This window comes from Phoxinus phoxinus (assembly GCF_949152265.1).
Source record: "Phoxinus phoxinus genome assembly, chromosome: 1".
Taxonomy (NCBI): domain Eukaryota; kingdom Metazoa; phylum Chordata; class Actinopteri; order Cypriniformes; family Leuciscidae; genus Phoxinus; species Phoxinus phoxinus.
In genome coordinates this window covers 24,235,069-24,261,261 of record NC_136876.1, presented here as the reverse complement: position 1 = coordinate 24,261,261, position 26,193 = coordinate 24,235,069, and the positions used below count along the sequence as shown (strand labels likewise).

The 26,193-nt window shown below is 40.1% G+C and overlaps 1 protein-coding gene across 1 annotated transcript; it reads right to left on the bottom strand.

Moving 5' to 3' along the window:
• Positions 1 to 59: 59 nt before the first annotated feature.
• On the bottom strand, positions 60 to 24,880 carry kat2a (K(lysine) acetyltransferase 2A). Its single transcript, XM_079617878.1, has 18 exons — positions 24,555 to 24,880; positions 23,936 to 24,059; positions 12,224 to 12,369; positions 11,977 to 12,066; positions 11,638 to 11,819; positions 8,681 to 8,872; positions 8,483 to 8,589; positions 7,787 to 7,891; positions 6,660 to 6,796; positions 6,334 to 6,542; positions 6,076 to 6,202; positions 4,060 to 4,170; positions 3,818 to 3,961; positions 3,491 to 3,605; positions 3,355 to 3,391; positions 1,895 to 1,958; positions 1,711 to 1,795; positions 60 to 1,541 (listed from the first exon to the last, which is right to left on the bottom strand). Exons 1-18 carry the CDS (start codon positions 24,771 to 24,773, stop codon positions 1,351 to 1,353), a joined length of 2,385 nt encoding a protein of 794 aa, XP_079474004.1. The 5' UTR covers positions 24,774 to 24,880; the 3' UTR covers positions 60 to 1,350.
• Positions 24,881 to 26,193: the final 1,313 nt, after the last annotated feature.

Sequence of the window (26,193 nt, the reverse complement as noted above, 5' to 3'; positions counted from 1 at the left end):
ATATATAAAAGCTAACCAGACTCGGTTATTGTTTTCGGTTCAATTATACGATTCTATAAACTCCATTTGCACAATTCAAAATGTGAAACGCTCAAATAAGCATCACTTCTCAGCAAGGCAAACTTAGATACATTTTTTTCGTTTATTTTCAAAAAAACAGAATTATAGTACACAGAACTGTTGCAATTTACATGCATCATCCAAATTTAACCATATCCAAACGCTTTCTATCACACCCATATGTCCTGTTCATGAAAGGGGTCATCAGTGACCCACAGTATATCCAAAAATAAAGAACCCTGATAATAATACATCGACATTGCAGCAGTTTGTCAAAGTCATGATTCAAGTAAATGCCCATCACAAGACTGAAAAATAAACCAGCTGTCCTGTCCCATGTGTGTGAGCGTTCAACTAGCAGAGAACATGCGGTGTCACAGAAATCACATACGTGTTTGGATATAGAGGTTTGTGCAGTAGTCCATTCGGAGTATTTTAGGTAGTAGAAGACAAAGTGTTTTGCAGCTACGATTGAAATGGAAATAGTTGTTCATGGTCCCAAATGGGTGTAAATAGCAGGTTGCAAAAACTGTGAATGCTTACGTCTGGGGTCATGACACACTGAAAGCTTCCAGAGACCGCAAATATTGGTTCGTGAACAAAGATAAACACTTCACAACGGCACCGACAAAGCAAAGTGAACATGAGTAATTTCTTAGGTGAAAAAAAATATTTGATTATTGTTGCTTGAAGTGATCTGTCATGGAATGAGGCATTTTTTTTCCAATAAAAGCTATTGACGGAACTTATTTTTAAAAAAAGTATAATTTCCCTCATATTGTCAGATTTATACTAAATAGGCACATCCAGTATATGACTGACCAGCTGTTTCAAACAACTTTGGCCAAGAAGGGTGACACCAAAGTGACATCACTAGAGGCCGAATATTGTCCATCTTTGGCTGCAGCATCTCAGGTCAGAGGAGTTTCGCAGGATAAGACTTTGTTACACAACTGAACGTTTGTGTATGTAGAGCAACAGCTTGCAGTGTGCATGAGTCATTCGTTTTATGACGGAGGATGGGAAAGAAGAACTGAACTGCTAATGGTGATTTGTGTCTAAGCTAACGCCCACATCAAACACACTTTCAGTTTTCATTTTGCCTTAATGCACTGGCATGGCAGAGTCATACACATGAATATAACCTCGAGTTTTATAACTATATTGTATAAGGGAAGAAAAGTAACAGAAAGCAGCAACTTTTGACAGGGTTGGATGTTGTTCATCCAAATGAAACGTGTGTGTGTGTATGTGATCACACTCTCTATATTTTCGAACTGGTCCCTTGTCCTAGGCTAGATGCCCGGCCTCTTTCAGTTTGAAGTAGAAAAACTTCTCCAGTGTGTTGGCACACTTGCAGTACTCGCTGTCTGGAGGGTTGTACTCTCTGCAGTTCGTGATCACTCGCTGCAGGTCAGCGATAAACAGCTTTTTAGTCACATAATACCGGTTCTTCAGACGCTCTGTCATGGTTTTCAAGTCTAAGTAGGAAGAGAGGTTTATTCATTTGGATGCAATTTGATGTTGTTAAAACTGTATATATGTTAACTGATTAATATTGGCTATCCAGCTAGTCTGACTAATTCAATAGTGGCTCTTCAGAATGGTTGAAATCTCATTACTGTATATGCAGATCACATCAGTACCCACCAATGGGGAAGCGGATGACCTCATAATAGTCAGGAGCTTCAGATTTCTTCACTGGCTCCATGAAAGGCCAGGAGTCTGGATGTGTCTGTTAACACACAAATGAGATGGTGAGAATATCACAGAATATTGTGTCGTTATTGTGTTTAGATGAAGGTGCGTGTGAGTGTGACAACAGGCCTCTTACTTTAATCTGTGCGAGAAGATTCTTTAACATGTTGTAAAGCAGATCCGGATCTTTCAGCTCTTTACTGCAGATAAAATAAGAGAGAATGATGGAAACACGCAGGGAACAAAACTTGTAACATTACTTGCTTTTGACCAGAGTCATAAGCCCCATTCACACAGCACTTTGAACCCGGCAAATTGCCGGCAAATTGCCGGAACGCCTTCTGTGTGAACGCAAACACGACCCGGGTTTAATGCCGGGATCGATGCCGGGTTGGGGACCTAGTAACATTGCCGTGTTCAGACCCGGAACGCGCGCTGTGTGAACAAAAGCCAGGACAAATGCCGTAAGGGGTGTGTCGTAGTGATGATGCACGAGCCTTCGCAATGACGTAGTTATCGTGCGACTCTGTTACTCTGTTAGAAGAAAGTTTGTGTTCGTCATCGATACAAGAAAGAACGAAAAGATGTCTGCAAACTGGACTGAAGCAGAGACCCGAGAGCTCCTTGCAATCCGTGCCGAAGCTGAGATCGTTCGCCAGCTTTGTGGAACGGTACGTGATGCGTTAGTGTACGACCGAATCCGAAAAAAAATGATCGAGCGTGCGTACCTTATACGTCACATCATAACGTCACGCGTCTATCCGGGACATACCCGGGTTGTGTGTGAACGCGCTCTCTGATTCCGGCAAATCACTGGCAGTGTGAATGAACCATTTTCAAACGAACCCGGGTCAAATCCCGGGTCACTTTATCCGTGTATTTTCCGGAATCTCTGTGTGAAAGGGGCTTTAGTTACTCGCTGGTGGTTGGTAACTTTCCTAGGAACTGTAACGAGACTGGCTCATCTCATACATAATACACAAGGTATATAATTTCACAAACATACACCACCATTAAAAAGTTAGTTTTTTAAATGTTTTTGAAAGAAGTTTCTTATGCTTACCAAGGCTGCATTTATTTGTTCAAAAATACAGTAAATTTCAGTGATATTGTAAAATATCAAATAAAGTGTTTTCTATTTGAATATATTTTATAATGTAATTAATTCCTGTGATGGCAACGCTGAATTTTCAGAATCATTACTCCAGTCTTTAGTGTCACATGATCCTTCAGAAATCATTCTAACAAGACGATTTGCTGCTCAAGAAACATTTATTATTATTATTATTATTATCAATGTTAAAAATAGTTTAATATATTGCTTAATATTTTTGTGGAAACAGTGAAACATTTTTTTCAGGATTCTTTGATGAATAGAAATTATATTTTAAAAATAAATCTTTTGTAACATTATGAATGTCTTCTTTACTGTCATCCTTGTTGAATAGAAGAATCAATTCCTTAAATAAAATCTTACAGACCCCAAACGGAAGTGTACACGACATGATATCACTGTAAAACCATCAGTGAGATGTTTTAATACAGACACACAGATGGTCTCAGATTTCAGAATAAATATGCATAAATTCTCCTGACCTTTTCTCCTTGGCACTAGGTTTCCAACCAGTCTCTCCTTAAGAAGACAAAAAGGAGGGAGAGAGTGTGTTGTGAGTGAATGGAAGGATTTTGTGGGTGCATTATAGCCACTACTGTGAGACGAGCACACACTTACTGATGCCTGGTATGCTCTCCACAGGAATCTGCCGCACACCCTCTTTAAAGCAGGTGAGACCAGGATACACTTTCCTGATCTGATTCTGTTTCCTTTCAATCAGTTTCTTGATTATCTAGAGCAGACGACAACAAACCCATATTACTGGAAGTCATTATTCTGTAACAAGGACTGGCTGAAATTGACAAAAGGTTAATATGTCCAGCCAATTTCAAATATTTTGAGATGTAAAAAAAGTGGCAAAAATCCTCCTCCAAAACCCAAATACACAAATGTAATACTATAAGATTTCCCTCCAGCAGAAGGGGGAAATGTGTGCACTCTCACCTCTTTCTGTCTCTTTATGATGTGTGAGAGTTCGGTGTAGGGTATTCTGGGATTGAGCTCGCACTCCATCAGCGTGGCTCCCTCGTAGTCTTTGATGTAACCAAGGTAGCGGCTCTTCGGTACTTTGATGTCTTTGGAGAAGCCCTACCGGCAAAAAGAGGGGTCAACAGATATAGTTGTGCAGTGGAAAAACAGGAAATTACAAGTGAGGCTGGTGGAGTCTGTACTTTCTGGAGCTGTACCTGTTTCTTAAAGTAGCCGATTGCGTATTCGTCAGCATAAGTGAGAAAGTACAGAATGCCGTGCTTGATGTGGTACTCCTTAAGATGATTCATCAGGTGTGTGCCATAGCCCTAAACATGAACACAAAAATATTATTAATTAATAAAGTAAAAGACATCAATTCAACTCGTAGCAAAAATGCTATTTATTTAGCTTATAACATATTAAAGGGATAGTTCACCCAAAAATGAAGATTCTGAAATTTAAGCTTTTAGCAGACACTATTATATTTATCCAAAGCAACTTAGAAAAGAGGAACAAAAGCAATTTGTCAAAGTGCCAACAATACTCATAATATATAATGCTGGGTTTATAAGGCAACAAGAATAAGTAGAACAAGTACATTTCCAAATTTTGGAATTCTATTGCTTCAGAAATCAGAATTCTTCAGATAAAACTAATAAAGGATCCGGGTCTTTTTCTTTTGGGCCTTCCTTCCAAAACGCAAGCAGAGAGACAGACACTGGACATCAGGTTACGAATTGTTGGATAAATTGCTGCTTGTGGAAAGGTAAAGTTTTTGCTTTGTCCCTTTAATGAGAATGCTACTGTGCGTAGGGGTAATGTTCAGAACTTCCAAAACCTATGGTCTACGTTTATAGAGCACTTTTTGTGCATTGGTTAAACACTGGGGTGTTTGATCCCTCCTTCCGGAGGAGAGCCTATAGGACAACCTATAGAGAACGGTCATTGTTCCCTTGTGTTTTATTGTTCAAAGTGAAATGTATCAGTATCCATAATGTGTATGTCAGTAGAGATGAATATGAATGTATGTGCTTTTCTGTAGGTATGTGACTTTATGCAGTCACTTTTACCAGCATTTTGTTAATGGTATTACCATTTTGTGTGTTTTTATTATTATTACCTTTTATTTTTACCTATTTTTTCTTTTAATAGCTTTTTCATTTATATATACACTTTTAAACCATTATTATTATTATTATTGATTGATACATTATCCTTAGTTTAGAGTCACTTTGTAGAGGAAAGGACAACTTATATGAAGCAAAATCCATGCAACAAGGTTCTTGAGTATTGTCTGACTAATGATTGTTCCTTTATTTTTTTTGTGTGTGTAAAGAAATGCCTCAGACATGGATCTAAACAAAACAGTAGCTTTTTACTTTTATCTGGGCTTTCAACAAAAGGAAATTCTACAGGTGCTAATCTACCAACATGGCATTACCAAGGCGTTGCCTATAGACGAGCACGAAGAGCAGGTACCACAATCCTGGTCCAAACTTTATGTGGCACGTTGACTCGAAGCCAATATGTCTTCGTGCTCGTCTATAGGCAACGCCATCTGGGCTGAGAACACTTAACAGTAACCATTCTGTCTCCCTCTTCACCGTAAATACTTTCTGGATACGTTTTAAGGGCATCATTCTGTATCCAATAATTTGGCCGGATCCTGTGATTTCCTCAGATATAAAGCTGACTTCCTCCATCCAGTCTGAAAAGTGTTTCGCCTGTAAAGTCTATTCCGGCGCAGTATATATTTTGTAACGTCCTAAAACAAATGGTAATGCCATGTTGTTAAATTAGCACCTGTAGAATTTGCTTTTGTTGAAAGCCCAGATAAAAGTAAAAAGACACACACACACACACAGTGGCAATTATGAATATGAAACAATGGCAAGCACACACACAAATAACTTCTACAGAAGACATTCTTGTAATTTTGACTATTCTCAAATTATTACGACTTTATTATTGTAATGTTTCGACTTTAATCTCTAAATATTTAGACTTTTTTTATTAAGAGTATTGTTAGATAATTAACCAAGATTAATTTTGCGAGAACTGCATGTTCTTCAATTTAAAAAAAAAGGTAATATTAATTAGAGTTTTTTTTTTTTTGCATTTTAACTTCGAGTTCAATAATTTAATTTAAATACTTATAAGTCTTCCTGTCCCCTTGGTTGAGAGCCACTGGCTTAAGACTCATTGAGCCTCCATTGAGTGCGTCTCCGTACCTTGACCTGCTCATTGGAGGTGACCGCACAGAAGACGATCTCTGTGAATCCCTGAGTGGGGAACATCCTGAAGCAGATCCCTCCAATCACACGGCCATCTTTAATCAGAGCCAAGGTCTTGTGCTTCCTGTGGTCAAACAGAGGGAGCCGAGTCAAAAGAGGCTGAGGAAGCTAGCGAGACACAAAACCTGACAACAGCTAAAGATTGAGGTAAGTAGTGGGCTCTTTGGGAAAAGGAAGGGGTCACTGCGAACTTACGGGTCAAACACAAGACGTGTGATGTACTCTTTGGGCATGCGGGGAAGTTGATGGGAGAAAACATTTTGCAGGCCCACGAGCCACATTAGAATCTTCTTATTGGACTTCTGAGAGAGAGAGTTACCAATCACATGGAACTCAATGATGCCTCTCCTCTCCTCCAGACGAGCCGTCTCATCACGGGCCGCGTTTGCCGACAACAGACTAGTCTGGGAAACCAGAAAACAGACTAGAAGATTACATTTTAATATTCAACTGTAAATGCAAAACAGAAAATCTTCACGCTACATTATTAAGGCTATCATAAGGGTGTGATAAACTCTGACCTCTGGCCCCAGCATGGCAGCAGGGTCTGTGATGGTTTTCATGACTTCATTGACCAGTTCCATTGGGATGTCGCCCATCACTCGGATCCGCTTGGCATCCTCCAGAGTCAGTGCCTCAGGAAGCTTACGTTTCTCTCCTGAGAGACAATGCATTACACACTGTTACACACAACAGACTGACATGATCATTGTCATCATTCTTAAGTCAACCGCAGGTGTTCTCAACTCTTAAAGGGGACCTATTATGCAAAATTCACATTTGCATGGTGTTTAGACATAAATGTGTGTTGGCAGTGTGTGGACATAAATGTGTGTTGGCAGTGTGTATACACAACCACCCTACAGTGATAAAAAAAAGTTGTCTCCCAACGACCTGTTTTCAGCCATGGGGCTGGTGTGACATCACAACAGCCACAGGCCCCGCCCACGAATGTTGACAGACACTGCCGTCTTAACATAGAATCGCCCTGATCGAGTTCACAGCGAGTTGTACACACCCGCTATTGCTGCACTGATGAGAATGTCTCCTAAGCATTGTAGGTGTTGCTCTCACGGTGATTTTCTGAGGTAAAACTGACGCTTCATCTTTTGTGTGATATACAATAAACTTTATTAAACTCATCAGTATATTTTTGGCCATCATTCGGACGGGGTCCGCTACAGCAGGCTTGTATTTTGTGAGGCTCCGTCCCCTGTGCCGTGGAGCAGCATCTCATTTGCATTTAAAGGGCAAACGCTAAAATGGTGCGTTTTTCTCAGCCCCGGAAAAAAAAGTGTCAATTTAAACGTGCTGTAAAAAATTATCTGTGGGGTATTGTGAGCTAAACCTTCACATACACACTCTGGGGACATCAGAGACTTATTTTACATCTTGTGAACAGGGACATAATAGGTCCCCTTTAAGATGCACTTTCCTCCAGAGTTTACCTCCAACCTTGATTAGCTTGTTCATTCATACGTTTGATTAGAGTTGGAACTGAACTCTGCAGGAAAATGGACCTCGAGTGCCAGAGTTGAGAACCCTAGTCTATCCCATATATATGCATGTAATGTATAGTTAAAATTGTAATACCAATGTACAGAGTTCACAGCGCAAAGTAAATAAATATGCAACTTGATCTTCTTACCGGTTATTGGTTCAGAGGAAGCAATGTCCAAACCCGTAACACCCAGAGCTGAACCGCTGCTGCCCTTACTGAGAGGAGAGCCAGACACCGAGACTGGACTCAGTACTAAGACAGTAAGAGAAGGGGTTTGAAGCAACAGTCTGAAAAGAAGCATGTCAAGCCAAGTCTCTATGTTGGCTAATGCACCAGCAAAAGCATACATTTTATTATTATTTTGTGCTGTGAGAATTGCTTTATGACATACCAAATGTAATATTAAAACAGATCATTCAAAAGACGCTGAGCTGGGACACAAATATTGTCTGGATTTTTGGAGAATCAAACTACAAATTGTCAGACAATGGATGCCACATTAATCTGAGGCAATGCTTTTTTTTAACAAGAACATTTAAAAAGATAAAAAAAACAATTTATTTTAGCCTTTATTGACATAGAATGCATTATGGTGGCAGTCTACTTGAAATTTTAGATCTTCATTTGTTTGTAAATTTGTATGTTTTTAGTAATTAATTTAGTTCAAATAACTAAAAGCATAGGTTGTTGAAGTTGGCTTAATTTGAAACCATTATAAGGGTGATGTACCCTAATATTTGTGAATAAAAGTACATGTCATGATTGTATTTTTAACATCAATTTAAATGTAAGAAAGCTGTTGTTACATAAATGCTCATCCCTAATAACCACCTAAACACACACCTGTTTGGTGCCCCAGTTGTGTCCCCTCTGAGGCTGGCATGGTGAAGTCTGCCTCCCAAATGGGGGAGTTTTCTCCATATATTTCTTCTTCCAACATGGAAAGAAACCTAACAAGCGCACACACACACACAAACATATAATCAACTTGACTATCTGAGAGTGATGGTTTAATAGCACGTATTGATACGAAGGTCTTACTTGGGGAAGTGTGTGAGGATCAGAGTGCGTTTCTCTGGTGGGAGCTTGTCTTTCTCCACTCTGAACTTCTCCAGTAACTGTCTGCGGGTGACGGTGAAGATGGACTTCAGCAGACTGCGGCCGAACACCTGACACGTCTCGTACCGTGGCAAGCTGTCATTGCTCTGAGGAACGTGACAGTAACACAGCCACCTGAAACACACACACAAAAACTGATTCACAAAACTGTAATTGCATTGGTTTATACACATTTGGTTAAAATTCATTATTATATTTTCATGTTTTAAAAGAAATCTTACCAAGGCTGCATTTTGTATGATCAAAAATACAGTAAAAAACGAGAATTTAATTACATAATTAATTTACAGTAAAACAGTGAATTTTAATGCATCCTTTCTAAATAAAAGTATTCATTTCTTAAAAACAAAACACACTGACCCCAAACCTTTGACCGGTATATAATGACTTTTTTTACTATTATTAGGTGTTCAAGCACGAAGTGCTGAAAACCTATTGTAATTGTACTGATTTTTATTATTATTTTTCTTCTGCCGTAAAACGCGTTGTGCAGCCCAAACCGTAAGTGCTAGAGACTTGAAACTTTGCCAGATGGTAGTACAAAAATCGAGGAGAGGTTATCAAAGTATGAGCCCGATTGGCCCATAGGTGCCATATAGCAACCAAAAGCGCGAAACTGGTCATAACTCCAAGACCGTATGTCGCAGACTCAAGTGGAGTTCAAGTATATCATTGGAAAGCTGGTCACCTGAAGAAAAAAACTTATATCTCCGATTTAATTTCCGTCATGATAGATTTTCCGCCATTTTGAATTTTGTCAAAAACCTACTAGTCCCTGGTTTTTTGCCCGATCGGAACCAAACCAGTGCAGAAATGTTCTCTGGAGTCTGACGATCAATAATTATCGAAAAAAAGTTGAATAATTGATTCACGTTCGCTAGGGGGCGCTAAATGAACGTTGTGGGAGGAGCCTATTTTACTAAAATGTCTATAACTCAAGAAGTAACGGAGATTTCTTCACCAAACTTGGTACACATATGTAGGAGGTAAATTTGAGGTCACGATAAAAAACCCGCGTCGATTGGCCACATGGTGGCGCTATAATCAAGAAAAAACAAATACACACCTGACCGTTTGTCCGATTGACTTGAAATTTGGTATGCAGTGTCTTGGCCCAAGGCCCCATGTATGTCTAGAAGGATATTGGCGTATCTAAAAAAAAATTTGCCGCCATTGGCCAATGAAGTTTAAGCACCTATTAGACAAGGTTAACGGAGGCCAATCGGAACAAAACTCGTCGGGCATGTTCAACTCGTGGCCAAAGAGGTCTGTAAGAGTTTTGAAAGAAATCGGCCACTAGTTGGCGCTAACGAGTTTTACGGCTCTTTAATCACGTGGTGTTGCACACATCCCCACAATATGCATATCATTTGATAGATCTCCTCATTCTGAACAACTTTTCCTCTAGAACTAATGCTGTCAATCGAATCGTTCATTCAATATTTGCAATTACGTTAAAAACCTACTTTTGCGAACTAGTCCCTGGTTTTTCGCCCGATCGGAACCAGACCAGTCTAGGACAATTCTCTGGACTCTCTAGATCAATAATTATTAAAAAAAAAGTTGAACTTTTGCATTTTGCGCATGGCTATAATTGGCTCGTTTAGAAAAGGGGTGTGTCAAAATACACTCAAAAGCCTATAAATCCTAAATAAAAACTCAGAATTTCATAAAAATTGGTGAGCATATGTGCAATAACATCATTAACAAGCATGCGAAATTTTATGGAGATTAGACAACAGGTGGCGCTATAACTGTTAAAAAGCTTTTAAAACATATATTTCCTATGGTAAATTGCCTGTGTTGGCTGTAAATGGTGTTTTTCCATCTATGATGTCAGTGGTTAAATGCTTGCTAAATAAATCTTAATGTCTTTTAACGTTAATGTGCTTAAAGGCCTTAACTGCTTGAACACCGATAAATGCTGCTTGCAGCTTTAATGTTATTTGTTTTTATAAAAATTATGTACATTTTATTACAAAATAAATGTCATTTTGACATTTGATTGTGTAACAGAGCATGCCTTATTTCAAGTAAGTGAATCGATCACCTTTTCCTCTTTACTTTTCAACTATTAGCACCAGTAACATCATCTATATGTATTAGTGATGATGTGTGACTTAGTTATATCTGCAAACGATGCAGATAATCTGCGGGTCAGATGGGCCAAGTTACCGTACATAAATAACATTGCAATTAATAGTTGGTGGGTTCTGGGTGGATAAGAGATAAATCATTAATGTATTAATTTTAATGAAGACACTGAACACTCACTCAGTAAAACGCAACGAACGAGCGTCACTCTTTTTCCTTTTGTTTTCAACAATGTATATAGCCTCTCACTTCAGGGAAAACCAATAAAGGAAAACATATGCCTAATGGCAGAGTTTTACTAAATAGTTAACCAGGACGAATCAAGTGTTGAGTATGTGATATGTAACGGCTGTGAAGCGCTGTATATGACAAAGTCATAAAGCCTATATCCAGCCTTTGCTTGGGCTGAACACATCTAATTTCTTGTTCGGGAAGTTGCAGTGACGGAAACAGTGAAATTTCAATTTAAGTTTGAAGGGAGTAAAGCCTGTGTTTAGGAAAATGCAATTTAGCAAAAGAAGAACATGTAGGCTACTTTAAACAAATGTTCATTTAAAAGCAGCCTATTTCAGTGTAATATGTTATAATATCACGCGAGAATTTGAATAATTGTAATGTGACGATCGGGTGCGGATATCTAAATCAGAGAAAATTATAGGTTTGGGTGGGTGGCGTGTGGATGATTTATTTTTTAGCAGCGGATTCGGGTGACATTAGAGATGATCTGCTGATATAACCTAGAAACAAACACTCATTTACACGTGTTAACTCACACTCACACTCACCTAGTATAATCAACTTTGTATGCGGCTGCATCCTCTTTCTGAGCCCTCTGACGGAACTGTGTCGGAGTCTCCAGCTTCCAGTAGTTCAGACAGAGCAGAAACATCTTACTGAGCTCATACATGGTCTGCCTCTCCTTAGGCGCCAAATGACTGAACTTATACTGAACAAAGTTCAACACCCCCTGAGACAGAGAGAGAGATCTTGAGTGCAGAACTCTGCATAAAATCACAAACACAGTCTGCCCATCACTTCCTAAACACTTAAGGGCATTTTTACATGGAATGTGACTGACAGAAAGCTTTGCTTGTGACACACTTTCTTATACACAACATACATACTTGTTCTATGTTGGGTTTTTCAAAGGGAGGGCTACCGAGAGAGCCTTCCACCACTGGCTTCCCCATCTGCAGAATACACTTCCTCAGCAACTAAGAAAAGAATCAAACAGCCAACAAACAACAGTCAAAAATGTTAAATATTCACCTGAAAAAAATAAAAATAGACTTCTTAACATGTTAGTAACTCATCTGGAGCATGCCTGCACTTTTAAAAAATGAAGGAAGCAGATCTCAATTGCCAATTTACCTTGAACAAATAAAAGTAGACTTGCTTGGTGTCCGTGTCTTCTTCTTTATGAACAGACATGAAGAGATTCTCCACATCCACCACCATCCCTAACAACCGGTTAATCTCCTCCTCAGACACATTCTCCAGGTGAGACACATGTTCTGCTAAAGATCAACACATAAGAGAATGTGAACACTACCTGAAGCAATAATAATAACCATGCGTTATATGATGTAAACTACACAGTTAACATATACTGGCCTGTATAACCACAAAGGCCGCTTATCTCTGGTTTGCATGGCATATACTTCATAAATCCATGTAGGTGGATACTTGCTACTGTACATTTCAGAGCCACTTTTTAATGTTATTTTTGGGGTTTTTGCGTATTTATTAAACAGACCTTGTCCATGGATTACACCTTGCAGCGTTTGAAACTTTTAGATAGCAGTCTATGTAAGCTATAGAATGCAGCAATCGGGTTCCAGAAATAAAAACTAACAAACCTTTAAAAACAGACCTATTTTAATGTTAATCAATGGTATATTAGTTTCAGAATAATAAATATATGGTGCTGGGTAGTAACTGATTACCTGTAATCTGGATTACGTAATCAGATTCCAAACATTAGGTACTTGTAATTAGATAATGATTCAATAGGATCCAGGCAGACAATCATTGATTATGTCAAAGATCAGATGTGAATAAGGAATAACACATTTATTAAGTAAAAATGTAAAATGATTGAGATAAACAAATTGATCAAATAAATACAAAGTATTGTATCTGACAGATGAAGATTGTAAAGATCAGAGTAAAAGAAGGACAAAAGAAGTAAGATCTTTGCAGAATTAAAGGAGAGGTAGAAGAGACGAAGCAGAAGGAGGCGCAACAGTGAAGAAGAGCAAAAGAAGAGCAATGAATATATCTGGAGGAAACTTACACCCTCTTAAACTATATATAAAGGTCTAATATAAAAAAGGTCAAACAGACTTATCACTTATGTCATAGTTGGTGTGACGGCTAGGTCAGAGTGACTGTTCAAATGTCAAAGATAGAGGAAAATAGATATAGGTGTTGACACCTTTAAGACCATTAAGAATATACTGCAGATCTTCATTATCTCATGTCTGCAGAAATGGAAACAAACACATTTTGATACAAAGGTACATCACGTAATCAATTCTGATGGAATATACACCCACTCAATCTTCAGCACAGAAGAGACACCAAAGATCTTACAACTGGAAATAATCAAACATAGAGCATAAAGTAGAATATACATAAATTATTAAAGAAATCAATAAAAGAAAAATAATAATAATTAAAACTAGAAAAAAAAGTTTGAGACAAACTTTAAGTTGGCTTGTGAAAGTTTGGACCAGAAAGTTTGAAGAAGTTTAAAGTAGTTTGAAGTTTAAAGTAGTTTGAAGTTTAAATAAGTTTAAAGTTTAAAGTAGTTTAGAGTTTTAAATAGTTTAAAGTAGATTAAAGTTTAAGGTAGTTTACAGTTTAAAATAGTTTAAATTAGTTTGAAGTTTAAATTAAAGTGATTTGAAGTTTGAATTAGTTTAAAGTTTAAAATAGTTTAAAGTATAGTTTGAAGTTTAAATTAAAGTGATTTGAAGTTTGAAGTAGTTTAAAGTTTAAAATAGTTTGAAGTTTAAATTAGTTTGAAGTTTAAAATAGTTTAAAGTATAGTTTGAAGTAGTTTAAAGTTACTAGGGTGTTTCTAGAGGGTTGCTAAGGTGTTCTGAGTGGTTGCTAGGCGGTTGCTAGGGTATTTTGGGTGGTTGCTAGGGTGTTCTGAGTGGTTGCTAGGCGGTTGCTAGGGAATTTTGGGTGGTTGCTAGGGTGTTATTGATGGTTGCTATGGAGTTGCTAGGGAGTTCTGAGGTATTTTGGGTGGTTGCTAGGGTGTTGCTAGGGAGTTCTAAGGTATTTTGGGTGGTTGCTAGGGTGTTGCTAGGGAGTTCTAAGGTATTTTGGGTGGTTGCTAGGGTGTTGCTAGGGAGTTCTGAGGTATTTTGGGTGGTTGCTAGGGTGTTGCTAGGGAGTTCTAAGGTATTTTGGGTGGTTGCTATGGTGTTGCTAGGGAGTTCTAAGGTATTTTGGGTGGTTGCTAGGGTGTTGCTAGGGTGCTCTAAGGTGTTTTGGGTGGTTGCTAGGGTGTTGCTAGGGAGTTCTAAGGTATTTTGGGTGGTTGCTAGGGTGTTGCTAGGGAGTTCTGAGGTATTTTGGGTGGTTGCTAGGGTGTTATGGGTGGTTACTATGGTGTTGCTAGGGAGTTCTAAGGTATTTTGGGTGGTTGCTAGGGTGTTGCTAGGGAGTTCTAAGGTATTTTGGGTGGTTGCTAGGATGTTGCTGGGTAGTTCTGAGGTATTGTGGGTGGTTGCTAGGGTGTTGCTAGGGAGTTCTGAGGTATTTTGGGTGGTTGCTAGGGTGTTATGGGTGGTTACTATGGTGTTGCTAGGGAGTTCTAAGGTATTTTAGGCAGTTTCTAGGGTGTTATGGGTGGTTGCTATGGTGTTGCTAGGGTGTTCTAACACACACACACACACACACATTAAAGAGTTTTTGAGTTTAGAGTTTAGTGAATGCATGAGTTTAAAGTAGTTTATAAGTTTATATGAGTTTAAGAGTTCAGAGTTTAATGTATATTAGCATCGGTTAGGGCTGAGGATAGGCACTCGGCCTGCGGCCTCGTGCCTACGAGTGAGTTGTAGTTTGAAGTTTAAATTAGTTAAAAGTTTAAATTAGTTTGAAGTGGATAGATAGATGAGTTTATGAGTTTACATGAGTCTAAGAGTTCAGAGTTTAGTGTATATTAGCATCCTGGAGTTAGGGCTAAGGTGAGGCACAAGGCACGAGCCAGTTTTTGTAGTTTTTATTCATAAAAAGTTTAAATTAGTTTGAAGTTTAAATTAGTTTGAAGTTTAAAATAGTTTGAGGTGGATAGATAGATGAGTTTAATGAGTTTAAATGAGTCTCAATGGCTCATATAGTGTATAGAATGGCAGTTTGATTTAGTCTAGGCTTTCAAGGGATTTTGATTTGAATTTTTGGCAGTTGGGGAGTTTGAAAATCTGAACATTCCACCATGTTAAGTGAATGGGAGTTTTTCCAAGTTTGATCGTCATTTATAGGAAAACCGTAAGTCCGATCAGTCTGAAAAGATATAGCAACTAACTTCAGAACAGTTTGAGTATTTGAGCCGAGTTTGGAGTATGTAGAGTTAAAGCTCTAGGACGAGATAGAGTCAACAGTTTTTAGTAAGAAGAATAATAATAATACTAGAACGTACATTTCCAGAAGAAAATGTGAATGGTGCTTGCAGTGGCAAAACTCACCACTCGGTTGCTAGAGTGTGGTACATGATTGCATACGAGCCAACAACCATGTCTGTACGATGTTCTGCTGCTGAGATATGGCTTATTCATGTTTTGGGTTGGTTGCTAGGGTGTTCTGGGTGGTTACTAGGGTGTTTTGGGTGGTTGCTAGGCAGTTGCTAGGGTGTTCTAGGTGGTTACTAGGCAGTTGCTAAGGTGTTCTGGGTGGTTGCTAGGCGGTTGCTAGGGTGTTCTGGGTGGTTGCTAGGCAGTTGCTAGGGTGTTCTGGGTGGTTGCTAGGGAGTTCTGAGGTATTTTGGGTGGTTGCTAGGGTGTTGCTAGGGAGTTCTAAGGTATTTTGGGTGGTTGCTACGGTGTTACTAGGGAGTTCTGAGGTATTTTGGGTGGTTGCTAGGGAGTTATGAGGTATTTTGGGTGGTTGCTATGGTGTTGCTAGGGAGTTCTAAGGTATTTTGGGTGGTTGCTAGGGTGTTATGGGTGGTTCCTAGGGTGTTTTAAGGTGTTTTGGGTGGTTGCTATGGTGTTGCTAGGGAGTTCTAAGGTATTTTGGGTAGTTGCTAGGGTGTTGCTAGGGAGTTCTAAGGTATTTTGAGTGGTTGTGTTATTAAACGAGTGCATTATAATGAGTGCACGAGGCCTGCGGCCTCGTGCCTATAGCCTATGGTTGCTTGGGTGCTGTAACTGGTTGCTATGGTGTTACTAGGTGGTTGGTAGTTTTCACAGATGGTTACTATGGGGTTAGGGCTAAGGTTAGGCACGAGGCCTGCGGCCTCGTGCCTACGAGTGAGTTTTTATAGAGTATTTAAAATCTCTATTAAACGAGTGCATTATAATGAGTGCACGAGGCCTGCGGCCTCGTGCCTATAGCTTATGGTTGCTAGGGTGCTGTAACTGGTTGCTATGGTGTGGCTATGAAGATTTTAGGCCATTACTTATTGGCTGCTGGATAATATAAATCCTCTGAGGGAGAGAGAGGGGGAGACATGCAGGGGTGTCAGGCCCTTTGTGTCTGTGTGTGTGAAAAATGACAGTTGGGATTTGAATTTCTGAAAATTCCGCAATGTTAAGTCAATGGGACTTTTTTGGCCGCTTTTTCGTCCGCTGTGCGAACATCGTACACCCGATCGCTTAGAAAAGATATAGCACACCTCTCCTCAATGAGCCGGTCGTTTTGACACCTCACTCAGGGGTCTGTGACAAACGGTGCGGGGCGAGTTTCGCGCCAAACTTTTGTGTGGAATAATAATAAGAAGAAAAATAAGTATGCAAGAGAACACTAATGTTGCTTTGCCTATAGGCAAGCACCATTAACTAGAACGTACATTTCCAGAAGAAAATGTGAATGGTGCTTGCAGTGGCAAAAAACACGACCCGGTTGCTAGGGTGTTCTTGGAGTTTGCTATGAAGATGCTAAGGTGTTCTGGGTGGTTGCTAGGGTGTATTGGGTGGTTGCTAGGCGGTTGCTAGGGTGTTCTAGGTGGTTGCTAGGCGGTTGCTAGGTGGTTGCTAGGTTGTTCTGGGTGGTTGCTAGGCAGTTGCTAGGGTGTTCTGAACGTACATTTCCAGAAGAAAATGTGAATGGTGCTTGCAGTGGCAAAACTCACCACTCGGTTGCTAGAGTGTGGTACATGATTGCATACGAGCCAACAACCATGTCTGTACGATGTTCTGCTGCTGAGATATGGCTTATTCATGTTGTTCGGTTGGTTGCTAGGGTCTTCTGGGTGGTTACTAGGGTGTTCTGGGTGGTTGCTAGGCAGTTGCTAGGGTGTTCTGGGTGGTTGCTAGGCAGTTGCTAGGGTGTTCTGGGTGGTTGCTAGGCGGTTGCTAGGGTGTTCTGGGTGGTTGCTAGGCGGTTGCTAGGGTGTTCTGGGTGGTTGCTATGGTGTTCTGGGTGGTTGCTAGGGTATTTTGGGTGGTTGCTATGGTGTTGCTAGGGAGTTCTTAGGTATTTTGGGTGGTTGCTAGGGAGTTCTAAGGTATTTTGAGTGGTTGCTATGGTGTTGCTAGGGAATTCTGAGGTATTTTGGGTGGTTGTTAGGGATTTCTAGGGTATTTTGGGTGGTTGCTAGGGTGTTATGGGTGGTTGCTATGGTGTTGCTAGGGTGTTATAAGGTATTTTGTGTGGTTGCTAGGGTGTCATGGGTGGTTGCTATGGTGTTGCTAGGGAGTTCTAAGGTATTTTAGGCAGTTTCTAGGGTGTTATGGGTGGTTGCTATGGTGTTGCTAGGGTGTTCTAACACACACAAACTTGCTCACACACACACACACACACAATATGAAGTTATTAAAACCTTTAGTATGGGGTTAGGGTTAAGGTTAGGCATGAGGCCGGTATTTAAAATCTCTATTAAACGAGTGCCTTATAATGAGTGCACGAGGCCTGCGGCCTCGTGCCTATGAGTGAGTTTTTATAGAGTATTTAAAATCTCTATTAAACGAGTGCATTATAATGAGTGCACGAGGCCTGCGGCCTCGTGCCTATAGCTTATGGTTGCTAGGGTGCTGTAACTGGTTGCTATGGTGTGGCTATGAGGATTTTAGGCCATTATTTATTGGCTGCATGATAATATAAATCCTCTGAGGGAGAGAGAGGGGGAGACATGCAGGGGTGTCAGGCCCTTTGTGTCTGTGTGTGTGAAAAATGACAGTTGGGATTTGAATTTCTGAAAATTCCGCAATGTTAAGTCAATGGGACTTTTTTGGCCGCTTTTTCGTCCGCTGTGCGAACATCGTACACCCGATCGCTTAGAAAAGATATAGCACACCTCTCCTCAATGAGCCGGTCGATTTGACACCTCACTCAGGGGTCTGTGACAAACGGTGCGGGGCGAGTTTCGCGCCAAACTTTTGTGTGGAATAATAATAAGAAGAACTAGAACGTACATTTCCAGAAGAAAATGTGAATGGTGCTTGCAGTGGCAAAAAACACGACCCGGTTGCTAGAGTGTGGTACATGATTGCATACGAGCAAACAACCATGTCTGTACGATGTTCTGCTGCTGAGATATGGCTTATTCATGTTGTTCAGGTGGTTGCTAGGGTGTTCTGGGTGGTTGCTAGGGTGTTGCTAGGCGGTTGCTAGGGTGTTCTGGGTGGTTACTATGGTGTTCTGGGTGGTTGCTAGGGTTTTATGGATGGTTGCTATGGTGTTGCTAGGGAGTTCTTAGGTATTTTGGGTGGTTGCTATGGTGTTGCTAGGGAGTTCTAAGGTATTTTGGGTGGTTGCTAGGGTGTTATGTGTGGTTCCTAGGGTGTTCTAAGGTGTTTTGGGTGGTTGCTATGGTGTTGCTAGGGAGTTCTAAGGTATTTTGGGTGGTTGCTAGGGTGTTGCTAGGGAGTTCTAATGTATTTTGAGTGGTTGCTATGGTGTTGCTAGGGAGTTCTGAGGTATTTTGGGTGGTTGCTAGGGTGTTATGGGTGTTTAAAATCTCTATTAAACGAGTGCATTATAATGAGTGCACGAGGCCTGCGGCCTCGTGCCTATGAGTGAGTTTTTATAGAGTATTTAAAATCTCTATTAAACGAGTGCATTATAATGAGTGCACGAGGCCTGCGGCCTCGTGCCTATAGCCTATGGTTGCTAGGGTGCTGTAACTGGTTGCTATGGTGTGGCTATGAAGATTTTAGGCCATTACTTATTGGCTGCTGGATAATATAAATCCTCTGAGGGAGAGAGAGGGGGAGACATGCAGGGGTGTCAGGCCCTTTGTGTCTGTGTGTGTGAAAAATGACAGTTGGGATTTGAATTTCTGAAAATTCCGCAATGTTAAGTCAATGGGACTTTTTTGGCCGCTTTTTCGTCCGCTGTGCAAACATCGTACACCCGATCGCTTAGAAAAGATATAGCACACCTCTCCTCAATGAGCCGGTCGTTTTGACACCTCACTCAGGGGTCTGTGACAAACGGTGCGGGGCGAGTTACGCGCCGAACTTTGTGTGGAAGAATAATAATAATAAAAAAAAAAATAATAAGTATGAGCAATAACACTAATGTTGCTTTGCCTATAGGCAAGCACCATTAACTAGAACGTACATTTCCAGAAGAAAATGTGAATGGTGCTTGCAGTGGCAAAACTCACCACTCGGTTGCTAGAGTGTGGTACATGATTGCATACGAGCCAACAACCATGTCTGTACGATGTTCTGCTGCTGAGATATGGCTTATTCATGTTGTTCGGTTGGTTGCTAGGGTCTTCTGGGTGGTTACTAGGGTGTTCTGGGTGGTTGCTAGGCAGTTGCTAGGGTGTTCTGGGTGGTTGCTAGGCGGTTGCTAGGGTGTTCTGGGTGGTTGCTAGGCGGTTGCTAGGGTGTTCTGGGTGGTTGCTATGGTGTTCTGGGTGGTTGCTAGGGTATTTTGGGTGGTTGCTATGGTGTTGCTAGGGAGTTCTTAGGTATTTTGGGTGGTTGCTAGGGAGTTCTAAGGTATTTTGAGTGGTTGCTATGGTGTTGCTAGGGAATTCTGAGGTATTTTGGGTGGTTGTTAGGGATTTCTAGGGTATTTTGGGTGGTTGCTAGGGTGTTATGGGTGGTTGCTATGGTGTTGCTAGGGTGTTATAAGGTATTTTGTGTGGTTGCTAGGGTGTCATGGGTGGTTGCTATGGTGTTGCTAGGGAGTTCTAAGGTATTTTAGGCAGTTTCTAGGGTGTTATGGGTGGTTGCTATGGTGTTGCTAGGGTGTTCTAACACACACAAACTTGCTCACACACACACACACACACAATATGAAGTTATTAAAACCTTTAGTATGGGGTTAGGGTTAAGGTTAGGCATGAGGCCGGTATTTAAAATCTCTATTAAACGAGTGCCTTATAATGAGTGCACGAGGCCTGCGGCCTCGTGCCTATGAGTGAGTTTTTATAGAGTATTTAAAATCTCTATTAAACGAGTGCATTATAATGAGTGCACGAGGCCTGCGGCCTCGTGCCTATAGCTTATGGTTGCTAGGGTGCTGTAACTGGTTGCTATGGTGTGGCTATGAGGATTTTAGGCCATTATTTATTGGCTGCATGATAATATAAATCCTCTGAGGGAGAGAGAGGGGGAGACATGCAGGGGTGTCAGGCCCTTTGTGTCTGTGTGTGTGAAAAATGACAGTTGGGATTTGAATTTCTGAAAATTCCGCAATGTTAAGTCAATGGGACTTTTTTGGCCGCTTTTTCGTCCGCTGTGCGAACATCGTACACCCGATCGCTTAGAAAAGATATAGCACACCTCTCCTCAATGAGCCGGTCGATTTGACACCTCACTCAGGGGTCTGTGACAAACGGTGCGGGGCGAGTTTCGCGCCAAACTTTTGTGTGGAATAATAATAAGAAGAAAAATAAGTATGCAAGAGAACACTAATGTTGCTTTGCCTATAGGCAAGCACCATTAACTAGAACGTACATTTCCAGAAGAAAATGTGAATGGTGCTTGCAGTGGCAAAACTCACCACTCGGTTGCTAGAGTGTGGTACATGATTGCATACGAGCCAACAACCATGTCTGTACGATGTTCTGCTGCTGAGATATGGCTTATTCATGTTTTGGGTTGGTTGCTAGGGTGTTCTGGGTGGTTACTATGGTGTTTTGGGTGGTTGCTAGGCAGTTGCTAGGGTGTTCTAGGTGGTTACTAGGCAGTTGCTAGGGTGTTCTGGGTGGTTGCTAGGCGGTTGCTAGGGTGTTCCAGGTGGTTGCTAGGCAGTTGCTAGGGTGTTCTGGGTGGTTGCTAGGGAGTTCTGAGGTATTTTGGGTGGTTGCTAGGGTGTTGCTAGGGAGTTCTAAGGTATTTTGGGTGGTTGCTATGGTGTTACTAGGGAGTTCTGAGGTATTTTGGGTGGTTGCTAGGGAGTTATGAGGTATTTTGGGTGGTTGCTATGGTGTTACTAGGGAGTTCTAAGGTATTTTGGGTGGTTGCTAGGGTGTTATGGGTGGTTCCTAGGGTGTTTTAAGGTGTTTTGGGTGGTTGCTATGGTGTTGCTAGGGAGTTCTAAGGTATTTTGGGTGGTTGCTAGGGTGTTGCTAGGGAGTTCTAAGGTATTTTGAGTGGTTGTGTTATTAAACGAGTGCATTATAATGAGTGCACGAGGCCTGTGGCCTCGTGCCTATAGCCTATGGTTGCTAGGGTGCTGTAACTGGTTGCTATGGTGTTACTAGGTGGTTGGTAGTTTTCAAAGATGGTTACTATGGGGTTAGGGCTAAGGTTAGTCACGAGGCCTGCGGCCTCGTGCCTACGAGTGAGTTTTTATAGAGTATTTAAAATCTCTATTAAACGAGTGCATTATAATGAGTGCACGAGGCCTGCGGCCTCGTGCCTATAGCCTATGGTTGCTAGGGTGCTGTAACTGGTTGCTATGGTGTGGCTATGAAGATTTTAGGCCATTACTTATTGGCTGCTGGATAATATAAATCCTCTGAGGGAGAGAGAGGGGGAGACATGCAGGGGTGTCAGGCCCTTTGTGTCTGTGTGTGTGAAAAATGACAGTTGGGATTTGAATTTCTGAAAATTCCGCAATGTTAAGTCAATGGGACTTTTTTGGCCGCTTTTTCGTCCGCTGTGCGAACATCGTACACCCGATCGCTTAGAAAAGATATAGCACACCTCTCCTCAATGGGCCGGTCGATATGACACCTCACTCAGGGGTCTGTGACAAACGGTGCGGGGCGAGTTTCGCGCCAAACTTTGTCCAGAATAAAAAGAATAATCAGAAGAATAATAATAAGTATGAGCAATAACACTAATGTTGCTTTGCCTATAGGCAAGCACCATTAAAAATAAGTATGCAAGAGAACACTAATGTTGCTTTGCCTATAGGCAAGCACCATTAATTAAGTTTAAGTACAATATCAGTAAGTTGGCTTTTCCAAGCCAACTTAATAAATAAAAGACATTATCAGAAACATTGACCATTTTGGATATACACCAGATTATATTACTTTTTAAAATACTCGTAATCAGACTACAGTTACTTTCTTAATGATTACATATATTATTCAAAGTCAAAGTCAAATTCATTTCTATAGCACCTTAAAACAACACGAGTGTTGACCAAAGCGCTTCACAATCTAAATACAGCTGCACATACAGATAGCTTAACATAAAAAAAAAATTCAAACCAAGAAACATAAAAAAAAGATTATATATATATATAAAACCTAGTAACAACAATAAAATAGACAACTCGCATGATCTTTACAGAAATACATATAGCATTAAGATGCATTTTAGTATGCTTGTGCAAAAAGGTACGTTTTAAGCAATGTTTAAAACATTTTTAATGTAGGGGAAACTCTGATAGATATTGGAAGAGTATTCCATAATTTTGGAGCATTAACCGAGAAAGATCTATCTCCCTTTGTTTTAAGGCGGGTTTTTGGGACAATTAATAGTAACTTAGAAGATGATCTAAGTGATCTCTGAGGAGAATATAAGCTTAAGAGTTCGGATATATTCACACAATAACAGTAAATCATTCAGAATTTGATTCACCCTAATTCTTCTTATTCATGCTTAAAATGTTCCTTTCTATTCTTCCTATAAATTCAGAAAGTCTTCTAGGTCAGTCACTAGTCACGTGGCATTAATTACATGGAAAATTGAGCGGTCACAAAACATTTGACCACTGAACTTACAGAACTCATTTCAATTTAAGGAGTGTTTTCTCAACATTGCATATCGAATCAACTCCTGATGAACACTCAGAGTCCTTTAACATTGTATTGCTTTGTCTTTGGAAGGCCTTTGTCTTTCAAACACATTTTTTTTTAACTATAATTCATTTTAATATTATTTTTTTATTATTTAATTGCCACCTGCAGTTCCTTCAAAAACCCCAGTTTGTCAAACCCTGACGTAATGCAGCTGAAATTTAACGCACCTCATGTTGTTGACATTAAATAATTGAATACATTTTCTTTCTCTTTGTATTTTTATATCAATATGGTACAATATTATTCTATACAAAATCAATGTGATAAACCGGTTCGGTCAAAAGTAATCAAAAAGTAGTCAAGTTATATTACCTAAAATGTTTAATGTATTGGATAACATTACCAACTACAATTTTTGTCATGTCATTTAGAATCAGTAACAGACTACGATTTGTGAGTAATCTACCCAGCACTGCTGTGTGTAAACTATGTGTATATAGTATATAGATTTTCTTTAAATCAAAGTTTTGTTATGTGATAAATTTTGCAGCTGGTTGGTTTGTTTCGGTTCATGGCTTAAAGCTATTTAACTAAAACTTTTTAAGAAATCCCTATTCGAAAAATGCTTACGGATCCACTGAAAAAGCGGGCGGGCAATGTTGCACACTATTATGCACAAGCCTATTTGGATGATGGGTCTGATATTGCAATGCAATGCAATAGAACCGCCATAGAGGCATTGATCTTACCCAAAGAGTGTCCACAGCTTCGGCAGGCCTCTGTCAGACTGGCTGCCTGCTGCTGGAGCTCCATACGAGCAGCTGTTGGTGGATTGGGGTTTTTCCACCCATTACATTTACAAGCATCATTCGCCTGTGATTAGAGAACACAACTGTGATTAAAAAAAAAAAAAAACTGTCAACAAGGACAGTAAACATCAGGTTCAGTTAGATGTTGATCAGGTGAATATTGTCAAAATATTCATAATTGCAGTGGTAACAACAGTGATAACATGGTAACACATAACAAAATGTGATATACTAAAGCACACTAATGTATATGGGGCATGTTATGAAAACAAACATAATAAATGAATGCATTCAATTAACCACCATATTTTGACAGCATTTCTGCACTAATTCTGCATAGGTAGAAATGTGACAGTCATTTTCCACTCTTTAGTTCACATGAAGGAGGTTTTCAAAGTCTTGTGTTTCGTATTTTCTAGCCTTAAATCGTCTGTAGTCCTTTATTTTTTGCATTCTTACCAGGGAACATGTGTGACTAATTTGCCGACTGTTAGAGAAGCATTGACACATGAAAGGCCCGGGCACTCGCTCTATTGTTATGAGCCAAGCTCTCGGTTACCTTGCAGGAGGAAAACACTCCGAGTTTCTCCAGCTTTTTAGCCCGCGGAAACGAGCGGACTTGGGCTTTCTTCTGGCTGGACCATTGCTGCTGACTCAGGCCTGGTCGGGCCGGGTCGCTGCTCCCGGCTCCGGGGTTTGGGTTGGACCCTGCCGTGCCGCTGGACTGAGCTTGCTGAAGCCGGGGCTGCGCGGAGGTCTGTGCCGCCGGGTCCGCCATATCAGCAGCCTCACTTCCCCTCCTAGAATCGCCGCGCACACTTCCACCCTGTGCAATCTCAATAAAGTTTTGTGATAGTTTTCGATACACCGTCTGACCACTGCACTGCGCGTGCGCAACATGGGGGAATGCTGGGAGATGTAGTATTACAATCAATACTACAGAATGAAACGATACGATGCTTTCCACTGGGGGGCATTAAACATTTGAGCTACTTATTATTGTACTATATCACTTTAAAAGTGGAAAAAAAAGCTTATTTTAAACATAGCCATTAAGTTAAGACTTGGCCTTAAGAACTAAACAACTATAAATTAGTTAGTTATTAGCTAATCAGTCTTAATTTTCAGATTTACATTAGACAATTTCAATAGACAATTCGACCTTTTTATATAACTGGCCCATCTTAAAGAAAAAAAATAGATGACTAAATTGTAAGACTAGACTTACTAGTTTGTGTAACCGGCCACAGGTCTGGTTTTACAGACAGGGTTTATATTAAGCTGAGATTAGGCCCTAGTTCAATTGGGACATTTAATTAGGGTTTTATAAACGTGGCTTAGAAACAACAACAACAACAAAAAAAACATAATTGGTGTGCATCTTGAGACAAAATATTTTAAGATGCACCAGTGCAAGTTGCTTTCAGTTCAAACAGCTCTAACATGCACTTTAGTCTGAGACTATCTTGAGACTGGTTTGTTAAACTGGGGGATAGTTGTATAAACTATTTTTGTAGCAAAATGCATTTTAATATTTTTCCAAACTAGTCATCTTAATACATTAGATTACTGATTTTTTTTATTTATAGAAAAATAACAAAAGGTTAATAAATGTACATTTGGGATGATTCCGGTTCAGTAATTTACTGCTCTAGGCCTTACAAACAAAAATTGAGTTCTTTCATTATTATTTTTTTAGATCAAATATCATTGATAAAAAGAAAACGTGTATTTTTAACTACCAGTCAGATTTAAGTCTCATGATGAGCCTTATATGTGCAGTATTTCTTTTCTCCGATTTGAAAAGCTGCACACCCAAATAAAAGCAGTCATTTTGAAACTGACATATAAAATCGAAACACTCAGATGAGACTTCAGTCACATCTGCAACCTTATAAAAGCGGTTTTATTGTACATGGAGAGGGTCCTCTCGTGTGAAGATCACATGACCAGTCAAATACTATTTGCCTAATCTCTTAACTTAATCAGGATTGATTGTGAATAGTGACTTTCTACAATAGCAGAGGTGGCTCAAACATTCTGCATTTGGTGTCAAGTTCAAAAAGACTACCAGCAAAACAAACACACGGAGTAAACCTCTACCCATGATGCTCCCTTCACAGCAGCATACAAACAAATTGCATATTCGAGAATCGTTAACGAAACAGAGCACCTTTTAAATTAATTTTGAAATGGTG